Source organism: Rhineura floridana, chromosome 15 (genome assembly GCF_030035675.1).
Source record: "Rhineura floridana isolate rRhiFlo1 chromosome 15, rRhiFlo1.hap2, whole genome shotgun sequence".
Lineage (NCBI taxonomy): Eukaryota > Metazoa > Chordata > Lepidosauria > Squamata > Rhineuridae > Rhineura > Rhineura floridana.
In genome coordinates this window covers 11,682,432-11,702,911 of record NC_084494.1, presented here as the reverse complement: position 1 = coordinate 11,702,911, position 20,480 = coordinate 11,682,432, and the positions used below count along the sequence as shown (strand labels likewise).

The window sequence follows — 20,480 nt, the reverse complement described above, 5'->3', positions numbered from 1 at the left end:
TGAGTATGATTCTGGAGCCAACTGTGGATCCTCCTGATAGTCGTTTCATCCAGCCCACATTTAGCTAGCTTGCTAATCAGAATTATCATGGGGCACTTTGTCAAAAGCTTTGTTGAAGTTGAGATATATTATGTCCACAGCATTCCCACAGTCTGCAAGGGAGGTTACTAGGTCAAAAAACGAGATTAGTTTGGCAGGATTTGTTCTTCATAAATCCATGTTGGCTTCTAGTAATCACTGCATTGTTTTCAAGGTGCTTACATATTGACTGCTCTATAATCTGCTCCAGAATTTTTCCAGGGATTGATGTTAGGCTGACTGGTCTGTAGTTCCCCAGTTCCTCCTTTTTGCCTTTTTTGAAGATAGGGACAACATTAGTTCTCCTCCAGTCATCCGGCACTTCACCAGTCCTCCATGATTTTGCAAAGATAATAGACAGCGGTTCTGAGAGTTCTTCAGCCTGTTCCTTCAATACTCTAGGATGCAGTTTATCGAGCCTTGCTGATTTGAACTCATTCAAAGTGATTAGGTATTCCTTGACCGTTTGTCTATCAATCTCAAGCTCCAATCCTGCCCCTTCCTGGCCAATCCTGAGGCCATTGTTTTCAATGGCCTCAGACAACAGTGATTCTTAACAGCATAAGATGCAGCTGCAAGGCCACTGTGTTGTAATTGTTGCCATGACCAGTCAGATGGGGGTAGCAGTTGCAACAGATATTCACTGGGTTATGTAAAGAACTGAATTTTCACAGCTTTGCACAAGGAAATTTAAGAGTGTTGGAAAGTGCTGGGCATAACATTTCTCTTGTAGCATTTACACACATGCAACAAGTTGTCATTTTGGGTTATTTTTATTAAAGCTATGTTTGGCACTGAAAGCAAAGCAATAACCATTCTCTTCCATTCCACTATGCACAAATATCAAACTTTGAACTAGTATCAGTACAAGACAGTTTTGCACTTTGGGATAATTGCTTGCATCTGGCTTAACTGGACTACTCTGTAAACATGTATAAAATACTTCAGCTTAAATGGCCTGAAATGTGGTGGGTTTTTTAACTTTCGCACTTAATACCATACTGTTTAAAATGCAAGTGTACATATATTTTGTTTTCCTAGGGAGGTGGTAGATTCAATGGTGCAGCATTTTAAAGTGACAATATTTGGGGACCGTAGACCTGTTTATGATGGTAAAAGAAGTCTTTATACAGCCAATCCACTCCCTGTGGCAACAACTGGGGTAAGGTAGTTAAGTTCTAATTGCTTGTAAAATAAAGGACGCCTTTTCTGAAAACGTTAAGATTTTGTTGATTGTTACTGTATAGTGGAATTGCTGTACATGGCATTTTGCAAAGTAACATAAGGAAAAAGAGAGAGCTTACTGTCTGAAACTGGGCCATGGAGAAGATGACGGGAAAGGGAGAAGACAAGATTAATGGGACGAATGTGCACAAATGCAATTGAGTTCATTTTAGTTTGGATTGAAGACTAAGGAGTTGAGGTTCTGTGTGTAAAATTCAGCTAGATTTTACAGAGATGTTAGACCAGTGATTCTCAAACGGTGCGCCCAGGCACACTGGTGCGGCCTAAGAGGTGGCTAGGTGTGCCTCAAATATTATGAAAGTATATTTTAAAAATGAGAAGAAACCCATTTGTATAGGGTAAGTAATAGTTTTCTATAGTTTATTTTTATTCATAGTTTAAAATATATTAATATATTTTTAGTTTTGTACACGAAGTGCGCCAGAAATTTTTTTTGTTTTACAGTGTGCCGCGAACCAAAAAAGTTTGTGTACCACTGTGTTAGACACTTCCCTGGCCACAATCATGTAATGCAAGGTCTGTTGTGAGTGAGATACATTGAGTCTGCATTCTCTTCCAGTCCTCAGTATCTTAGCCAATGGGTGAAGTTCTTCATTTTGATGTGAGTTCTGGCAAACAGGCAGCTCTCTGAGAGTCAAACTAAATGACATGTGAAATACATGATTACATTTTACAAAAGAGCAGCTGCACTACAGTGGTGGGGAATCAGGACTGGCACTGAGACAAGATGGGCTTAAACTCATTTTCCTGTGTTATGGTCTGGATAAAAAATTCTCCCCCAGACCTACTTGCCAAGGACAGAAGCTGCTGTTAAGGCCACTTACATCTTTTCTTCTTGAAGTAAACGGCACCAGTTTTTATCGGATCTGTTGCTTGGGAGGAACCTCATCTCCCCACACATGGTGATACTTTTCTTTCCACCACCATGACAATTTTTAAAAGTAAAATGTGATCACACACGTAATGTATTGTCTAGGTTGGCCATAACACAGTGGTGAAGACCCTATGGACCTCCAATTGCTGGACTCCAACTCTAGTCATCGCTAATCATTGGCCGTGTTTGCTGGGGCTGATGGTAGCTGGGAGTTCAACCACATCTGAATGGCTGCAGGGTCCCCCCCCCACAATAGACTGAGTTGGATACATTTAGAGATAGGTGATTGCTGTTGTGCCAAGCCTGATGCAGAATCTGATTAGTGCCAATGTTTTTAATTTTCTAACTTTCACTGGTGATGGCACATAAAAGGAATTCTGGTTTTCTGGTTTCCCTTTTCCATGTGTTAAATTTATCTGAAGTGCAGTTTCATTGTCATTCACATAGCAGGCAGAAAAAACAATAAAATTGTTTACAAACAAAATCACAAAGCTGCCTAGTATTTCTTCATTCCATCTGCCTGGTAAAACAGGGAATGCTGAGTGTTATTTAGAACATTTGGAACAGATTGGCCAGAGAAAGAAAAGGAGTAACAGGTAAATCATTTACTTTGAGATTCCTCTTCTCTCTGTTCTCTCCTGTGGCTTTTTCCTCAACAGGTTGATTTGGATGTAACATTGCCTGGAGAAGGTGGGAAAGATCGTCCCTTCAAGGTGTCAATAAAGTTTGTTTCCCGGGTGAGCTGGCACTTGCTGCATGAGGTTCTGACAGGACGAACGTTGCCCGAACCTCTGGAATTAGACAAGCCAATCAGCACTAACCCTGTTCATGCTGTTGATGTGGTGCTACGACACTTACCCTCCATGAAGTAGGTTCCCTGTCATGCTCTGAACACAGTTTCTCTCGTTTTAAAGTTCATCTGAATGGCTTTCTGCAGACATCTATGCAAATTTTTCAGGGTAAGGGAGAAAGTAGTCAATATGCATCTTGCCTTAGTGATATGGCTAAAGTTGACTCCGTTTTGCCCATTGGGCAGATCACTTCTTCTAGACATGTACATAATTCTTCTGGTAGACCAATGGTTAATTGGAAAGCCTTTCCACAATGAGGTCATTCAGGAGAAATCAAGGGCATGAGAATACATGTGTTGGCAACTGGCAGCCAGTGAGATAATGGACACAACAGAGCAGTACAAGAATACCAAATGCACTGTGACAGTGCTTTGCTTGTCTAGTCTACTAAGACTATACTGTGGAACCACTGAATGTGCATGTTTTAAAAGCAACTTTCTGTGTACATATGTTTTCAGAAGGCTGCTATTATTTTCTGACAGGATTCTCAGAAGAAGAAAAAAACGATGAAGGGTCTCACCTGGAAGTTTCAGAAGTCAAACGATTTTTGTATATGCTGTATATTTTATTCCATGTCACAGAGGAAACCCAAATATAACAAACATGCAGACTTCAAGATAATAAAGCAATCTGTTAAAGCAACCTCTTATGGGTTGCGGAGGTAAAAGCAGGCTGAGGTGAGGTAGTGTTGCAGCTCAGACTGAGGTATGAAGCAAAGCCCCCAGTTCATCATCATTATCCATTTATTGCAGTCTACAGACAAGAAATAAGACCAAAAAATAATACCATGCATGTACATAATTGTACGTACAGAGCAAAATACAAAACCAGGTATAACATAAATGGCATTGACTCAAGTATGCAAGAGAACACATGTCCTGTGTAGCCCCCCAAGTTGATTCTTCCAGTTTCAGATTGTTACATGTCTCCTTGTTCACATAAAATTGAGCTGACCTTCTTGATAGTTTAGTCAATAAAGGGACAATCATTTGCTGATGAGCTCCTGCATAAAAATACAAAATAAAAAGAACATGTTCCATAGATTCCACCTTCTGGTAATTACAAGGACAAACCCTTGAGAAGAGAGAAACACCTACAGATCTACCCCAGAACAATTGAGTAGGCAACAAATTACAGATCTACCCCAAAACAATTGAAAAGGCAACATATTAAATCTGGCCAAAGTAAAAGTCCTGTGATATTTAACTTCCTTCAAATTCCTACAGCAAGCTGCTAATTGAAAAGAAATGCATTTCATAAGAAATGCTTAAGGAACAAAGTGAACAGGTTGTGCATCCCCAAGCAAAAAGTTCCTGAAAGAAATATCCCGTAGTTCTTGCCTTACCAAAACTAAAGCATGGTCAAATCTCAGTTGAAGAAAGGAGGATGACAATCCAGGGCAATAAGCTTTTTGGGCAACAGATTTTGTCCAAACGCTGCAATAGCTACATTCAGGAAGATACAATAGCAATCCTGCTGCCATCCTCAAGAGATAAATTTTAAGCCACACTTTTAGGGGTGCTAGCCAGCCTTACCTTAAGCAGACACTGGTCTGTTTCCAATAGTGTAGCTGCATAGGAAACATGTCTTGGATTATATAAAAGGACTCTTGAGAAACTAACAAACACTTTAGATCTTAAGACACTCTTGATTCAAATAATGGCTCCATAAGTGAGCAGATACATTTCTGCATCTATTTTAAGGTTTCAATGCGAAGATAAAGTTATCTTTACATTGAAACCTTAAAATAGATGCAGAAATATATTGACCACCTTTGATAGAAAAAACAGTACAGCATACTGGCAAGCTGAAACTTTCTGAGAAACAAAAAATCTATGCTTGGCTCAGAAGATAGAATAATGGAATGCCATCAAGCCTCCCCCAGTTTGGACTTTGCCTCTGCCATGAACTCATTAAGTGGTTAAGGCAAGCTAGTTTCTTTCAGCACTGCCCCCCTCCCTTTCAACATGGGGAACATAACTGGCCTCCTTTACACAGCTGTAAACACAAGTGAAATAATGTACTGTATATGAAGAACTTCAAAGACTAAAAGCACCACCCATAGACAAATGCTAGGTAGTATTGAAATGGCTTTCAAAACTACTGAACCTGAAATTATGTCAGTTATGAAGCCCCCATTTCTAAACAACTTAATTGGTTTCTAAAACTATTAGAAGGTCCTTTATAAAAACATTTATACTACTTCTATACTCAAAACAGGATCTGATATGATGATTAGTAGATCCATTTCTTTAAATGAAGTTTGCACAGGAAGCCACTCCAGGTGGATTGAGCCCCATTTTGTAAGTTACTCTAAATATACAGTATATCAACAGTGGTAGCTTAACATGACCTTTTTTTTACATAGGTATACACCTGTAGGTCGCTCCTTTTTCTCTGCTCCAGAAGGTTACGATCATCCCTTGGGAGGTGGCAGGGAAGTATGGTTTGGATTCCATCAGTCTGTTCGGCCTGCCATGTGGAAGATGATGCTAAATATTGATGGTAAGCAATTTCTCTTGACAGCATAGAGAAATATGCTGTCCCTACAAATGACTGTTGTATCAGAGTACAAAACAGTGTACATACATAGATACAGCTCATTGCAGTAACTTACGATAACTAATCAAAATAGTTTCCTTGTAAATGGCCATGTTTTATACATGTCAGTTTTTCTCCTTGCCAGATGGTGTGTGTGGCATGTTGCAAATATTCTCCCCCATATATTCCATGCAGCCTTTTTTGAACTATGTAAGCACTTAAACCCCAGAGCATGAGATAGAAATGTTGTATGCTAGTCAGAGTAATGAGGTAGGTGGAAAAGTAGGCATCACTAGTGAAAGCCATGCTTTCCAGGCAGTGATAGATGCATAAGCAAAATCACATTGAAAGAACTTGAGTTACTACATTACTAACTCAAATACAGGTCACTGACTTTGGCATCATTTGATGGGGGAAGGTGTCTTAACAGTGAAATTATTTGTAATACTTCCCGTTTGAAAGAATGACACCCCCATTCCCGATCTCTGATGTAAAGGTGGTTTGCTTTTAACCTTATGGTTGGAATAAACGAAGTTTAAAGGTAATAAACAGACTGACTCATATTTAGGTGTAAATCCCTTTATAAATGTTGTTATTTGAGGAGTAAAATATTTATCATGGCAGAACAACTTTTTTCCCTAACGTGATTTCAAGATGAAATTTGCAAGACATTCGCTGAAACTTCTTAATTGCTTCCTATCTAGTGCTAAGTACTTATAAAATCTGTTCTAACTGGTTTAGCAAATTTGGTTACCATGGTGACAAACTACAGCAGGTTGGGGTTGGGGGGGTTGCTGTCAAGCTATTTGTGTTCATTCAGTTAATCCGCATCTGTAGGCGTCGGCTATCATGCGTCATGTGAAGTTGGCAATCTGTTGGTGGTGACGCATGTCTGAAGAATGTTTTGTTGTATTTGTATGGGGACATTCTATTTGGTGCACTTGAGGCCTGGGAACCTCAGAAATGCCTCGTTAACTGTTTCACAGTCTAGTAATTCTGCTGTATGAAAGGCATTTGAAACTTATTGCTTCTCTGCCTCATATTCATCCACTGTGTGGGGAAGGTTGGAACTAATTCATCACTGTTAAGCTTTCATCATGTAGCAAAGCCTCAAATACTCATAAATGCTTCTTGAGCACATCTCATGTTGTGCAGTGACATCATATTTAAAATATGGGAGAGAAATAATCTTTGTAAAAAGTTGCATGACAGATGTTTGTGCAAATATTGCTAGGTACCTGGTAGGTCATTCCTAGAACATGAGATTAATGGCATAGCTTTGAACTTGCTTTTGGAATCTTGTTTGGGAGATATGGCAGGCTGCATTCTAATTTACAAATACAGAGTTTTTGACCAAGAATCAAAATATCATAGGTTCTGGGTAACAGAGGAGCACTGAGGATGATTGGAACTGGACTGAGTCATATTTGAGTAAATGTGCTTAATTCGTATTTTGTCTAACTTATTCTGAAACTTTTACTGTTTTGCACAGTTCTGGATTTGCTCGTCATGGGAAGGGGCAATGCATTCTGGAGTAAGGGGTTTATTGCCCTGAAGATTTATAATATTTTGCTTTTGAGTTTTTATGAGCAACGGTTTATACAGATTATGACTATTGGCTATAAAAACGTACTGGTATTTTTCTAAATGAAAACTGTGGTTCTCAGGAAGCTTCCATATTCTGTGCTCTTTGTGCTCTGCTGTGGAATTGTAGCATGAAATATGAAGTCAAATTCAAAACAGTGGTGGTGAAATATATTCTAAAATCAAAAATTTTCCATTGTTATATTTTTTCACTGAAAAGTTTCCATTTTTAGAAAAGCATCATTCCATAAAACTAATAGTAATAACATGTAGAATGAATACAGTGCAAATCAAATTGGGCACCTGGAATTAGTACAATACTAGTCAAATCTAAAATAAGAGTTGCAAATAACTTTTCAGTTGACTATCCCTAGGAAACACATCAATACATGTACTGCTCTTCAGGTACAGTAAGCAGTTAGTATGATACTTCTCAGTGCCTGTTCTGTGCGAACTCGCTGAAGTGAGACACGAATGCGGAGGTGTGCTTTTCTTTAGTAGATTTAGTAGAAAGTTTTAGTTCAGAGTGCTTCATGAATCAGCTTACAGGTTACACAGAGTTCAGCATCTTTACTAGGAGTACCTAGACACGACTATACTGCGCTAAGATGTTGTTGCAGCAACTAATCACACCCCTCACCATGCTTAAGCAAGAATGGGCAGGCACTCTATTTGCATGAATTGAGTGTCGCTGTTGAGAATGCATGTGCACACGAGCACTCTGCTTCGGAGGGGCCATGGGAGTGCATTGAATTTTCTGGAGCAACTGCCTCAGTGTACGAGGCGAAGGTGGTTGCTGTGCCTCACCAGGATCCTTCCCATCAGAGGGAGGGGGGCTGTGCTGTGGTGGCAGCAAAGCGGGCATTGGAAGGGGATGAACGTTGGGCGGAGAGGCAACTGCCTGACTGGGCTGAGCCTCTTTGCAGGTAACTGGAGCTATAGGGGCGGAGCTGTCACTGTCCATGGCTTGAGGGCTGTCAGAATCCAGTGCACCTGTAGGCCCGTCACTGGAACCATCCAGTTCAAAGTCCTCCTCCTCCTCCTCCAAAGTCTCGCCACTACACCCCCTTTCTATGGGGTTCACGACACTGCCTTATTTCCCTCCCTAAAAAATGATAGTTGGGTAGCATTATACATGATGTGGAGAAAGTGGATATAGAGAGATTTTTCTCCCCTTCTCATAATAATAGACCCTGGGGTTATGCAGTGAAACAGAATGTTGCAAGTTGTAGGACAGACAAAAGGAAGTACATCTTCATAGAGTGCATGGCGGATTTATGAAATTCACTACCAGAAGATGTAGTGATGGCTACCACTTTGGATGGTTTTAAAAGGGAATTAGAAGAATTATGGAGGACTAGGCAATCAGTGGCTACTAGCCATGATGGTTGTGAACTGTTTCTAGTACCAGAGGCAACATGAATCTGAATACCAGTTGCTGGGGATCAGGTGCAGGAGAGTGCTATTGTGCTTGTGTCCAGTTTGTGGCTTCCCATAAGCATCTAGCTGGCCACAGTGGAAACATAACACTGGACTAGATATGCCTTTGGTCCATCCAGCATGGCTGTTATGTTATATATTCTGCTTTCTAATCATGAAAGTTTCACTTCTCTAGTACTTTCAAACTAATAAAATGGCTAAGCAGCCCTGTTTCTGTATTTGTTGAAATAATTCTGTAAGGTGTTTTGAAGATCTGATTTTTCAGATTAAGTGTGTACAATTGATTGATTGAGTATATTTAGAGAGTAGGGGATCCATTTAATAAAAAAGACATTTTAACATGGCTTCATGATATAAATTGTAAACATGATGTTCCATCTCTACATATGACAGGTTTCCTACTTCAATATGATATTGTTATAGGAATGAGTTTATACAATCATGTGGAGTTTGCTATAAGTATTCTGTCATAACTACATAGGTCAGGGGTTCCCTTTGTGCATGCAAGTTTAGATAGTTGGGTTTGTGGCACCCTCCTAATCTGTATCTGACCTTACCATCCTCTGACATTCAGGAAGAGAAGCAGAAGTAAGGATGAAATTTAAAATACTTTATGGCAAGACCAGCAAGTTGTGCTTTTAAATCCTGGGATAGAAAACGAACCCTTAAGATTCATTAGATAACATTATTATACAGCCACAAGAGTGGCTGTATACTATAGTCAGCATGGATTTTTTGCATTCCACAACGTTAAATTGAAAATACCCTCTCATGCCATTCTGATGCTTCCCATAAACTCATTTGCAAAACAAAACGGTATTAAACTTATAGTCCTGAACTCAGAAACGCTTGCTTAACCCTCTGAATTTTCATGGTGATACACAAAACAGTCAGAGAGAATCGAGAGCTCAAAGTGTAAAAACAGGGAGAGAAAAAACCAGACCCTTTTTGGACTTCTCCAGTCAGAATTCTCATAATCTGTTGAAATTCATTAAAAATCAGCCGTGTTCACTGAGTACCTGTAATCCTATTACTGACCTTGTCCCATACTCTGACCTTCATCTTCTGCAGTTTAAAAGTTAAAAAAAATGCCTGGCTGATTTTTAATTAATTTAAGAAATCTTGTATTGAACTGAATGATAACGTCGGGCATGCTCAGTAAGAACCAACTGTCAGTGTTCTAAAAGCCAGACTCCCAGCTGCTTGGCTTGGCTAATCAGGGGGCCACACCTACACCAGACGTTTATTTCACTTGAGACAGTCCTGGCTTCCCCCAAGGAATACTGGGAAGTGTAGATTGTGAAGGGTGCTGAGTGGAGGTTCCTATTCCCCTGACAGAGGTCCAGTGGCCAGAGTGGTTTAACAGTCAGCCGCTTTGATTGAAGCTCTGTGAGGGGAACAGGGCGACTCCTAGCAACTCTCAGCACCCTTCACTAACTACACTTCCCAGGATTTTTTGGGAGAACCCATAACTGTCTAAAGTGAAATAAAGTTCTGGTGTGGATGTGGCCAGGGACAGCTTAGGTTTAAATTTGGATGGGAGACTATATGTGCCTGCTGCAGAATAAAAAGGTGGGGGAAACTCTGAAAAAGAATGATACTGTTCACAATGTTTTCCTTTTGGAAAGGAAAGGAAAGGGGCTTCCCTTCTGCCCAGTGCCCACTCATGCAATCTCCTCCCTTCCCCTGCCCCTTCCTCGCTGCCCTCCCCTGCCCCTCCCCCAGGACAGTTTCACCTATGCTAAGCATCATTGCACAATAGTAAATCCACTGAACTCAAAAAGCATGCAAATGATCAAACATGCCCTCCCCTCTTCCTCCCTTCTATCCCCTCCCTCCTGCCCCTTCCCTATCCCCTTCCAATCCCCTCCTTTCCCATCCTCCTCCTTCCCCCCCTTCCCCTCCTCCTCCCCCCCCCATGGTAAGTTTTACCTATTATAGGACTATGACCTGGGAGACCAGGGTTCAATTCCCCACACAGCCATGAAGCTCACTGGGTGACCTTGGGCCAGTCACTGCCTCTCAGCCTCAGAGGAAGGCAGTGGTAAACCCCCTCTGAATACCGCTTACCATGAAAACCCTATTCATGGGGTCGCCATAAGTCAGAATCGACTTAAAAGCAGTCCAATTCATTTTCAAGCATGATTACACTGGAGTAAATCCCATCGAACTCAAGCATGCAATTTATCAAACTTGCCCTCCCCATCTCCCTCCCTCCCATCACCTCCCTTTTGCCCCTCCCACCTTTATTTACCCCTCCCCTTCTAGTCCTCTCCTTCCCACTCCTTCTGCTCCTCTCTCCCTTCTTCCTTCCCTCTACTCTCCCCTCCCCCATGGTTAGTTTTACTTGTCCTAAACATGTAAATGATCAAACCTGCACTCCTCCTTCCCCTCCCCCTCCTCCCCTCCCCATCCCTGTGGTCAGTTTCACCTATCCTAAGCATGATTGCAGGGGAGTAAATCCCATTGAACTCAATAAGCATGCAAATGATCATTCCATTCTCAGCAAGCTTGCACAGGATCCCATTTCTTATCTCCCAGATTAAAAAGCAGAGAAACTCACTAATAGGCAAAAAACCTTGTGGTTTAAGAACGTACCTATAGCCCACCGATATTTCTATCCAACTTTAAAAAGCAGGGAAATGGGCAGCTACAGTGAATGCAGCAGGGGAAAGGGAGACCTGACCGCCTCTCTGAGATATTGTACTGCTCTACAAATCTGTCATTCTGCTGCATTCACTGTAGCTGCCCCATTCCTTTGCTTTTTAAAGTTTGATAGAAATATCTGTGGGCTATAGGTATGTTCGTAAACTGCAAGGGTTTTTTTGCCTATTAGTGAATTGATTTCAGGATGTATGGCTGCATTATTTCTCTGTTACTACATGAGATTTAGTTGTCCCAAAGAACAGTAATTTTATGATTTTGTTTAAAGTTATAAACGCAGAACTGATAGTTGTATACCAATGGCTTGTTTTAGTCTTCAGGAGGAAACCATTTGGCTTGATTACAGACTTGGAAAACCTCTACTACTTCAACTGCTCTGTTTTCTCTTAGTTTCTGCCACCGCCTTCTACAAAGCACAACCTGTAATTCAGTTTATGTGTGAAGTTCTTGATATTCACAACATTGACGAACAACCACGGCCTCTGACTGATTCTCACCGGGTAAAATTCACCAAAGAGATAAAGGGTAAGTAGAAAGCAGAGCACTGATCCATATAAAGCAGCTCATAGCTTTCAGAAACCTTTCCTCTGCCATTCCTGAATGCTCTTTAGAGAATTAAAAATGCATAACATGATGCTTCATCTTTTGTACAACTTGTATGCTTAATTTGCTTGTGTGTTCTGGCAATGAATTTGGCTTGTATCCAATCTAGCGCTCAGTAATGTGTTACATTAGCACAACTGAGTGCTAAGTAACTCATTCTGTTATGCTTGCGCAACCAAATTCTTTATCTAAGTTGATCCTCAGTGGCCCTTCTGGCCCAGCTGATATTCTCAGTTTGTACCACTTAGTGAAATGTGGCTCCCTACATATGTATTTTGGATGTGAAACCTTTTTTCTGCCGAGGGCCACATTCACTTAGGGGTAATCTGTCAGACCATAAACATAGTGAGTAGAGCCAGATCTGGTGACAGGCAGAACCAGAGATGATAGTGTCATCCAGAATAAATATCACTTTGCTTCAATTTTCACCATGCTACCTCAGATTAGAATTCCAAATGCTCTGTAGGTCTACTGAGAAGAAATCTCTACTGGATTTCTTGGAATTACTCTCAAATAACAATACTGATTTTAAAAAATCAAATGAAATTGTCTTGAAACTACAGAGAAGGGAAAATATTTTAAAAATGCCAGGAAAAAATAGGGAAAGAACCAGAAAGGAAGGAACTTCAATGGAATGGGAGAATTGGGCAGTTTCAGGAGACAAGGGGGACTACATAAAATAAGGTTAGGGCCCCCTGGTTGCCCACCTGTGGTTTAGTATCTTATTTTCTTTGCCTATTTTTCTTCTATCACTCATAGACAAGACCTTCCTTCTGTGTTAAAAGTTATTTGGGCTGGACATGGACTATTGAGAGAGGGAGAAGCACTAGTGGTATGTGTGGTGGGGCAGAGCCGCCAGCTCTCTTGACAGTGCAACTGCGCAGCCATCATGCTCCAGCCCAGGTAAGCAGTAGTGACACTGGTATCAGGAGGGTGGCTCCGCCCCACCACACATGTGACTACTGGAGGGAAGTGGTATGGTAGAGGCTTTGTTTCCCATGGTAGCGTGCACTCGTTTTTGTTCTTCTGCTACTTGGCAAACAGTTGTTTGGTTGTTTGTTTTTACAATAGTTGTACAGGGCAGTGGGAATCACACACCCCATATCACTTGGTTCTCTTTCAAAAATAGTTTGTGTCCAGCTTGAGGAAACATAAAATGATACCTCTGTCTGCCTTGACCTTTCTCAATCCAGGCTGTTGGAGCTTTTCTTTTCCAAGAATGGGGAGCAGAAAGCAACAATTAATCATTCTGGAGTGGAACCAAAATGGTTCTGGGTCAGCTAGCATTTCCTGCTCTAAGGAGCAGCGGTTAGGAGGGCAAATCCACCTCCAGTTAGCCCAGTGGAGTTTCTTGGCTATTTGTGTAGGGCTTTTTGCAGTCATATCGTGACTTTTATCGTCTGTTGCCATCCTGGATTTCTCCTGTGTTAATTATATTGGTGGGTTTTAATTGTATTTATTTTTTAATATTCTGTTGTGTAAACTGCTTCAGGAATTTTTTTTAATGAAGAGTGGGATACAAGTTAAATAAATGAATAATATTATACACATCAACCATGGTCATCTGTTGGAGTGCTTCAGTCACATTCATGAGGGGGAAGTAAAAACCTTTTGGGGACTGAACTCTAAAGTGCTTAGAAATGGTGAACTTTGGTCATCAACTTTCGTAGGGACACATGATACCTACAACTGTAAGTGAGCTTGGTTTGGCAATGTCATAAATACCAAACCCTGCAGATTCCTGTATGTTGGTACCCTCTTATCCCAAATACATTATTGACATGAGAGCAAGTTGTGTGTATGCACCTATGCAATAAGGACCCAGTGTAATGTTAGCATTATCTGTCCAAAGGCCTACTGAACCCTTTTTTTCCCAGACCCCTTTTTTACATATACAATGAGAAATTTAAAATGCACCACTCTTTGTGGAATTGTTCCATAATAAGAAACTCGACAGCATCCTTATTCCACCGTGCTCACCATTAATATTCATGTTCCGTTATAAAACAGCTTGTGCATATAATGTAGAAGCGATTCAATGACATCAGTATTTCTCTTTTCCCTTTTTGTTCTCACACAGGTCTGAAGGTTGAAGTGACTCATTGTGGAACAATGAGACGAAAGTACCGTGTCTGTAATGTCACACGGAGACCTGCCAGTCATCAAACGTAAGCAAATGTTTGAAACAGTTGGCTGTAATATTGCGTACATGGGAAGACTAACATAAAATAAAGCAGACTAACTTCCATAAAAATCACCAACTTTTGCCAGACAGCAGTTAACTCCCTTAATTCTGCTCTTATTAAAATTTACCTTGTCTTTCCAGTTTCCCATTGCAGTTAGAAAATGGCCAGACTGTGGAGAGAACAGTAGCACAGTACTTCAGAGAAAAGTACAACCTGCAGCTGAAATACCCTCATCTTCCTTGTCTACAAGTGGGACAGGAGCAGAAACACACGTACCTGCCTCTTGAAGTAATGTATTCAGAACACAGCTATTTTGTTTAGCCGGATATTTTTATTATGTGCTGTGCAAGCAGCTTGCTAAACGTTTTATATAAAGAAAAGATGTCTGGGTAGTTGGAAAAGGTTAAAGCTTCATGTATACTTTCCAAAAATATACCTGTTCTTTACATCCGTGTGTGTACAGTGCCTTGCAAAAGTATTCAAACCCCTGACCACATGCTCTCATATTACTGAATTACAAATGGTACATTATAATTTTGGTCTGTAAGATATTTTACTTTGAAACACTGAAACTCAAAATCAATAATTGTAAGGTGACATTAGTTTTATGCTGCGAAATGTTTGTAAGAAGTATAAAAAACTGAAGCATGTTGCTTGCCTAAGTATTCAACCCCCACACATTAATATTTGGTAGAGCCACATTTTGCTGCAGTAACAGCTTTTAAGTCTTTTGGGGTAGCTATGTACCAGCTTTCCAGACAGTGTCAGAGGGATTTTGGCCCATTGTTGTTGGCAGATGTAAAATTATGCATATTGGAGCAAAAAATCTTAATTTCACATATACGCTTATGGGGTCTGAACTGGCGGTGACCGACCAGGAGAGAGACCTCAGGGTTATAGTGGACAGCACAATGAAAATGTCGACCCAGTGTGCGGCAGCTGTGAAAAAGGCAAATTCCATGCTAGGGATAATTAGGAAAGGTATTGAAAATAGCCGATATCATAATGCCGTTGTATAAATCTATGGTGCATCCGCATTTGGAATACTGTGTACAGTTCTGGTCGCCTCATCTCAAAAAGGATATTATAGAGTTGGAAAAGGTTCAGAAGAGGGCAACCAGAATGATCAAGGGGATGGAGCGACTCCCTTACGAGGAAAGCATTTGGGGCTGTTTAGTTTAGAGAAAAGGCGGGTCAGAGGAGACATGATAGACGTGTATAAAATTATGCATGGCATTGAGAAAGTGGATAGAGAAAAGTTCTTCTCCCTCTCTCATAATACTAGAACTCGTGGACATTCAAAGAAGCTGAATGTTGGAAGATTCAGGACAGACAAAAGGAAATACTTCTTTACTCAGCGCATAGTTAAACTATGGAATTTGCTCCCACAAGATGCAGTAATGGCCACCAGCTTGGATGGCTTTAAAAGAAGATTAGACAAATTCATGGAGGACAGGGCTATCAATGGCTACTAGCCGTGATGGCTGTGCTGTGCCACCCTAGTCAGAGGCAGCATGCTTCTGAAAACCAGTTGCCGGAATCCTCAGGAGGGGAGAGTGTTCTTGCACTCGGGTCCTGCTTGCGGGCTTCCCCCAGGCACCTGGTTGGCCACTGTGAGAACAGGATGCTGGACTAGATGGGCCACTGGCCTGATCCAGCAGGCTCTTACGTTCTTAGATTCACTCCAGGTTGTTCAGATTGGTTGCATGTCATTTGTGGACTGCAATTTTCTAATAGTGCCACAGATTCTCAATGGGATTGAGATCGGGACTTTGACTGGGCCACTGTAGGACATTCACCATTTTGTTCCCGAGCCACTCCAATGTTGCTTTGGCCTTGTGCTTGGGATCATTGTCCTGCTGAAAAATGAATTTCCTCCCAAGCTTCAGTTTTTTAGTGGAATGAAGCAGGTTCTCTTGTAGTATTTCCCTGTATTTTGCTCTATCCATTCTTCCTTCAAAGGTGTGTCTTGGGGCATAGGCAGTGTTAGGTTTGCGCCACGCACAGCGCTTTGAGTTTTGGCCAGAAAGCTCTATCTTCGTCTCATCTGACCACAAAACCTTTTCCCACATTGCACCTGGGGCACTCTCATGCTTTCTGGCAAATTTCAGACATGATTTCAGATGGTACTTTTTGAGTAACAGCTTCATTCTTGCCACTTCCCCATACAGGCCAGTGTTAGGCAGCGCTCTTGATATGGTTGACTGGTGCACTATTACTCTACTCCCAGCTGCTGAATTCTGTAGTGCCTTTGAAGTGATTGTTAGCCTCTCTGTGGCTTCTCTCTCAAGTCTCCTTGTTCCAGCACTGAGTTTTGAGGGATGGCCTTTTCTTGGCAGTGCCTAGGTGGTGTGATGCAGCTTCCACTTCCTGATTATTGATCCAACTGTGCTCGCTGGGATATCCAAACACTGGGATATTAATTTGTACCCTTTTCCTAAATTATTGGATTTGTATTACAAGATCTAGGGCCTTTCCGGTGGTGGCCCCCGAATTATGGAATGCCCTCCCAGATGAGATACGCCTGGCGCCTTCTCTGTCATCTTTCCGGCGCCAGGTAAAAACCCACCTCTTCACCCAGGCATTTTAAAGTATTTAAGCTTTTAATCTTATTTTTTTTTAGTTTTCTTTCACTTTGTTTATATAATGTTTATATTGTCTGCGCAATACACACTTGCTGTATTTTAAATATTGTGGTTTTATCATGTTGTACACCACCCTGGGAGCTGCTAGCTATAGGGCAGTTTAGAAATGCAACTAAATAATAAATAATAATAAATAATAATAATTATCTCTCACTTCTGTTCCTCCTCTAGGATGCACACCTTAACATGGTGAGGGGGTTTGAGAGTGTCAAAGAAGCTGAGAGCAATACCGTCAGCAGTCTAAACCAAGAGACTAGACTCCTAGCTGGGTCATCCAAGGCGGAATGGTCAAAACTGAAAAACCAGACTAAGATGCATCCAAACTCAGAGGAAGGCATTACTCTATTGTCATTACTTTAGTCTTCTTGACGTTCAGCTGTAGTTCTTCCCCAGTTAGCTTGCTCAGTGCCATCTGACCTGGGGGTCTCATCTTCCAGCACTATCTCGTGTTGCATTTTGGATACTCTGTTCATAGGGTTTTCATGGTAAGAGGTATTCAGAGGTGGTTTACCATTGCCTTCCTTTGAGTTTGGATGCATCTTAGTCTGGTATCTTAGCTTTGACAAGGTACCAAGCAAGAGGTACCAGAGATCATATTGCAAGCATACGTTGGATAATGGAATGGACCAAGGAATTTCAGAAGAAAATCACCCTGTGCTTTCTAGATTACAGCAAAGCCTTTGATTGTGTAGATCATGAAAACTATGGAATGCTTTAAAAGAAATGGGGGTGCCACAGCATCATTGTCCTGATGTGCAACCTATTTATTTATTTATTTAATTTCATTTATATACCGCCCTAAGCCTGACGGCTCTCTGGGCGGTGTACGTAAGGGATAAAAACAGCACAATATATAACTACAATAAATATAATAAAGTCAAAAACCAAAAACAAACAACAACAAAAAGCAAACAGCATCATAATACAACACTAAAAGTACAGTTAAAATACACTTTAAAAACAGATTAAAATACACTTTAAAATGCCTGGGAGAATAAAAAGGTTTTCACCTGACGCCGAAAGGATAGCAGCGTCGGCACCAGGCGTACCTCATCGGGGAGACTGTTCCACAATTCGGGGGCCACCACCGAAAAGGCCCTAAATCTAGTCATCACCCTCCGAGCTTCTCGATGAGATGGCACTCGGAGGAGGGCCTTAGATGTTGAGCGCAGTGTACGGGTAGGTTCATATTGGGAGAGGCGTTCCACCAGGTATTGCGGTCCCATGCCGTGTAAGGCTTTATAGGTCAAAACCAACACTTTGAATCTAGCCCGGAAACAAATAGGGAGCCAGTGCAGATGAGCCAGAACAGGTGTTATATGAGCGGACCTTCTGGTCCGCGTCAACAGTCTGACCGCTGCATTCTGGACTAGCTGTAGTTTCCGAATTATCTTAAAGGGCAGCCCAACGTAGAGCGCATTGCAGTAGTCCAATCTAGAAGTTACCAGAGCATGAACAACAGAGGTGAGGTCATCACCGTCCAGATAGGGACGTAGTTGGGCTACCAAACGAAGATGGTAGAAAGCATTCCGTGCCACCGAGGCCACCTGGGCCTCCAGTGACAAGGAAGGATCGAAAAGAACTCCCAAGCTACGAACCTGTTCCTTCAAGGGGAGTGTAACCCCATCGAGAACAGGATGAACATCCACCATCTGGGCAGGGGAAGCATTCACCAACATCGTCTCAGTCTTGTCTGGATTGAGCTTCAGTTTGTTCGCTCTCATCCAGTCCATTATCGTGGCCAGGCAACGGTTTAGTATGTTAACAGCCTCACCTGAGGAGGATGAAAAGGAGAAATAGAGTTGTGTGTCATCAGCATACTGATGACAACGCACCCCAAAACTCCTGATGACCGCACCCAGCGGCTTCATGTAGATGTTAAAGAGCATGGGGGACAGTACCGATCCCTGTGGGACTCCACAATGGAGAGTCCAGGGTGTCAAGTAATGTTCCCCAAGCACTACCCTCTGGTGACGACCCACCAAGTAGGAGCGGAGCCACTGCCAGGCAGTACACCCAACTCCCAACTCCATGAGTCTTCCCAGAAGGATACCATGGTCGATGGTATCAAAAGCAGCTGAGAGATAAAGGAGAATCAACAGGGTCACACTCCCCCGTCCCTCTCCCGACAAAGGTCATCATACAGGGCGACCAAGGCTGTTTCGGTGCCAAAACCGGGCCTAAAACTGGATTGAAATGGATCAAGATAATCAGTGTCATCCAAGAGCCCCTGGAGCTGGCCGGCAACCACCCGCTCCAGCACCTTGCCCAGGAACGGAACATTCGCCACAGGTCTATAGTTCAAATTATCTGGGTCCAAGGAGGCTTTCTTCAGGAGTGGTCTCACTACTGCCTCTTTTAGGCAGTCAGGGACCACTCCCTCTCTCAAAGAGGCATTTATCACATCCTTGGCCCAGACGGCGGTTCTGGTCCTGCCAGCTTTCACCAGCCAGGAGGGGCAAGGGTCCAGCACAGACGTGGTCGCCCGCACCATTCCAAGGATCTTGTCAACATCCTCAAGCTGCACAGACTGAAATTCATCCAAGAAATAAGGACAATACCGTGCTCTGGACGCTTCATTAGGTCCAACTGCTATAATAGTGGAGTCTAAGTCTCGGCGAATGCATGCGATCTTATCTTGGAAGTGCCCAGCGAACTCGTCACAGCGGGCTACAGAGGAATCTATAATGTCCCGAGGGCCAAAGTGTAAAAGCCCTCGTACAATTTTAAAGAGCTCCGCTGGGCGGGAAAGTGATGACTTAATGGTGGCAGCAAAATAGCTCTTTTTTGCTGCCCTCACCGCTACTATGTATCGCTTAGAACAGGCACTTACCAAGGCATAATTGCATTCATCGGGAGTTCGCCTCCATCTGCACTCAAGCCTCCTCCTCTCTTGCTTCATCGCTCTCAGCTCCAAGGTATACCATGGAGCTGTATGAGCTCTACATAGGAGGGGGTGCATGGGAGCGATCGTTTAACCGCCCGGGTCATCTCTGTATTCCACAGTTTGACCAGGGCCTCGACAGGAGCACCAGTCTTCTCAGTCGGAAAATCCCCCAGAGCCCTTTGGAAACCTTCCGGATCAAATAGTCTCCGGGGGCGGACCATTTTAATAGGTCCCCCACCCTTGCAGAGGGAAAGGGATGCTGTGAGCTTAAACTTCAGCAGGCGATGATCTGTCCATGACAACGGAATAGATGAAAAACCGCCAACCTCCAGATCACCATCCCCATGTCCAGTGGCGAAGATCAAATCAAGGGTATGTCCCGACACATGCGTCGGGCCAGTAACAAATTGAGACAGCCCCATGGTTGTCATGGAGGCCATGAAGTCCTGAGCTGCCCCAGATAAAGCAGTCTCGGCATGGACGTTGAAGTCCCCCAGTACCAATAGTCTAGGGGACTGCAACAATACCTCCGAGACTACTTCTGTCAGCTCAGTTAGGGAATTTGTTGAGCAGCAGGGCGGTTGGTACACCAACAAAATTCCCAGTCTGTCTCTCTGGCCCAGCACAAGGTGGAGACACTCCAAGCCAGTCGTCACCTGGACAGGGTGCCTGGTGAGTGAGAAAGAACTCCTATAGATCACAGCAACCCCACCTCCCCGTCCTTCGGTTCTACCATGATGCTGAACCATATACTCTTGAGAAGAGGCTACTGTAAGGACAGAATATGGAGAAACCGACTGGTTCCCCATCAGAAAGAGTGTGAGATGGGTGTATTTTATCACCCTATTTGTTTAATCTATATGCAGAACATATACAGAAAGT

The 20,480-nt window shown here is 42.4% G+C and overlaps 1 protein-coding gene across 2 annotated transcripts in view; it reads left to right on the top strand.

The window, feature by feature from the left end:
- Nucleotides 1-20,480, top strand: part of AGO3 (argonaute RISC catalytic component 3) — an 80,195-nt gene that overhangs the window by 25,383 nt on the left and 34,332 nt on the right. For both annotated transcript variants that reach the window (XR_009759102.1, XM_061596254.1), the window contains exons 3-8: nucleotides 1,120-1,240; nucleotides 2,857-3,065; nucleotides 5,417-5,553; nucleotides 11,668-11,802; nucleotides 13,961-14,048; nucleotides 14,207-14,354. Coding sequence is in view for 1 of the 2 variants with exons in the window: in XM_061596254.1 (XP_061452238.1) it covers nucleotides 1,120-1,240; nucleotides 2,857-3,065; nucleotides 5,417-5,553; nucleotides 11,668-11,802; nucleotides 13,961-14,048; nucleotides 14,207-14,354 (838 nt within the window). In the remaining variant the exon portion in view is untranslated. The remainder of the gene's footprint in view (nucleotides 1-1,119; nucleotides 1,241-2,856; nucleotides 3,066-5,416; nucleotides 5,554-11,667; nucleotides 11,803-13,960; nucleotides 14,049-14,206; nucleotides 14,355-20,480) is intronic.